General features: G+C 38.2%; 1 protein-coding gene across 1 annotated transcript in view; it reads right to left on the bottom strand.

Moving 5' to 3' along the window:
* LOC105622174 (roundabout homolog 2-like) overlaps positions 1–2,424 on the bottom strand; it is a 150,051-nt gene extending 147,627 nt beyond the window's left edge. Inside the window, exon 1 of the mRNA XM_012203604.1 lies at positions 2,358–2,424. Within this exon, the coding sequence (XP_012058994.1) occupies positions 2,358–2,424 (67 nt within the window). The remainder of the gene's footprint in view (positions 1–2,357) is intronic.
* Between the last annotated feature and the right edge of the window lie 222 nt (positions 2,425–2,646).

Genomic DNA, 2,646 nt, shown 5'->3' with positions numbered 1-2,646 from the left:
TTACATTTTGTCTCGTCCTCGGATTATTCTCTCTCTCTCTCTCTCTCTCTCTCTCTCTCTCTCTCTCACTCACTTGTTTCTTTTATCTCTATCATAACAAAAAATGTGGAAAATGCAAAATGTTTGAAAAGATTATATCGCACTTTCGAAAAGTAGCACAAGTAAAAAGTATAAAATTGTTCTTGGGAAAGGAAAAAAAAATTTGCGTAATTAATTATTTATAGCATAAGTTAACTAGAGTTAATTACAAATTACTTGTTTCAAGTTTTAGCGATCCTAAAGTCATCTGTTTTTTACTCATTATTTTTCGAATAAGTATTTTTCTAACTGCCTTTTATATACATATTTAAAAATCCTTCTCTACATTCCACAATCATAAACGTAATGTAGTTCAAATAGGCGACTTTATTAAAAAACGAAAAAGTTGGAAAATTACAGTTCTGTAATCAACTTGTAACAAAATTTGCTTTATATTCAAGTTTACTTTGTTCGTATAAAACAATCTTGATTTGGACTAGAGATTATATGTGTGCAAACAATATTTTTAGAGTTAAGCTTAGATAACTAATATGAAAGATTAGTTAATTATAAAATTTGTACTTATACGTGCGATATTGATGTGATATAAGTTTATAAAAATATGTCAATGACGTAAATTATATGTGTAATTATAAGTCCTGAATGGATAACAGACGACTTTAGGATCCCCTCAAGTTTTTAAAAGTAATGTAATAAATATTAATTTTTTTCATTATGATATTATATTAATTTCTAAAAATTATCTCTATTCTGAATTTTGATATTGTTCCTGTTTTTAATTCATTCCTATTTTCTATTTGAATTCAACTGTATAACTTTTCCTGATTGAAGACCGATGTATTTTTTTTTAGAACACAATCCACATAATACGAAAATAAAAATAATTCTAAAAGTGTCGACTTCTGTCACTTTCAAACGATATGTTTATTGCAACCAAGACGTAAATTACTATTCCACAATCGTACTTCCTGCTTATAATGCTACACGAATCTTATCTCCCCTGTTTTATCTAAAACGCAAATGTTTGACTGTACACGCGTACGAGTTAATCTACCATTCTAAATAAATACTCCATAATCGAGAGAGAGAGAGAGAGAGAGAGAGAGAGAGAGACATCGATGCATTTTTCTCGTTGCGTCGATTCCCTCGAATTTTCAAGTACGACTTGACTTGACCTGGTAATAGGGAACGACAGGAATCGTCCAGGCCCATTTTCTCTCGACGACTTTAATCGTAATACTTGACGCGAAGTGCGTTCTCGTTACGCGCGAATTCAATTGTGCAGATTCAGTAGAACGCGATCGACGAAACAACGGGAGGGAGGGTGCGTAAATCAATTTATGCGAATAGGATTCGCCGCCACCGTCGTGGAGAGCGCGACGCTGATCGAATCGCTCGACGTTTTCGGGAAAACCCGTGCTCGCAATCCTCGCATCTGTTATAAATGCGATTGAGGGTGAGAGAAAGCGAGAAGAGGAGAGAAACAGAATCCGTGGGAAAATCGAGGATTCCATTGAAACGGCGGAACGTCGCGTCGCCGAATCGACATGTAACGAGGATCCTGTATGTGCAATATTATTTACGTATGGTGCGATGCGAAAGGGCGGAGAGGGAAGGGTACGATAGATTGTAACAACACTAAGGCTGCAGTCCACGCTCCAATGCTCTCAGAATCATTTCACTCTTATTACCCATACACAATAGGGAAGCTTGCAGTGTTGCAATGTTAGTGCAATACTGCTATAATGTTAAAAATGTTGTTGCAACAATTTTCAGTGTTTACTTCAATGGGTACTTTCTACGTGATGACACAAGTCGTTCTTATCTTTCTTGACATTCAGAGAGTGATAAAGATAGAACGGCACTTATGTCGACTTGTGTCATCAAATGGTAAGCACCCACTGAAGTAACATTGGAAATGTTGCTGCAACATTTTAACGTATTATCAGAACGTTGCTAAAAATATTTCCAATACTGCAATATATATTGCTGAAGCGTAAAAATATTGCTCCAACATTTCTAACGTTATTTCAATATTGCAATGTTGCTGCAACATTTCTAATGTTAATGTTATTTGAATACTGCTCTAACATTAAAATATTGTTACATTTCTAATATTACTTCAATATAGCTGAAACGTTGCAATGTTACAGCAATATTGCCGGAGGGATCTGTGCTGCATGGGTTGTTTATCAAGGACAGACATGCGTTGTGAATCGGAGCCTAGGGGGAACCCAACCAGGGGGAGGCAAGGGTAGAAAAGGGACACACATGCCCGAGGGGGAGTTGAAAGAGAAAAGAGAAATCATGGCACGTACCTTGGACTGTGATGCCGAACGCCGCTAGCAGAAGCAACCGATCGATCAATCCGCGGCACATCTTCATTAATATATCCGAGGGCTGCCCCCGTCGCGCGTCGTACCCTTTTTCTTCTCCGTCGTGCTGTCCGAGAGATTGCACGCAATCGCACGTTGAAACGCACACACAACCGAACTGAAGATGGGGAGGGAACTGGGAAGGTTGAAGGATCAAGGCACCCAGAGTCAACACTCTCAGGGCACCGATCAACACTCGCGCGTCATCAGGCCCGTCACGGCGCCGTAACCG

This window comes from Atta cephalotes (genome assembly GCF_000143395.1).
Source record: "Atta cephalotes unplaced genomic scaffold scaffold00041, whole genome shotgun sequence".
Taxonomy (NCBI): domain Eukaryota; kingdom Metazoa; phylum Arthropoda; class Insecta; order Hymenoptera; family Formicidae; genus Atta; species Atta cephalotes.
The sequence above is the reverse complement of the archived record's forward strand: the minus strand, read 5'-3'. Positions and strand labels throughout refer to the sequence as shown.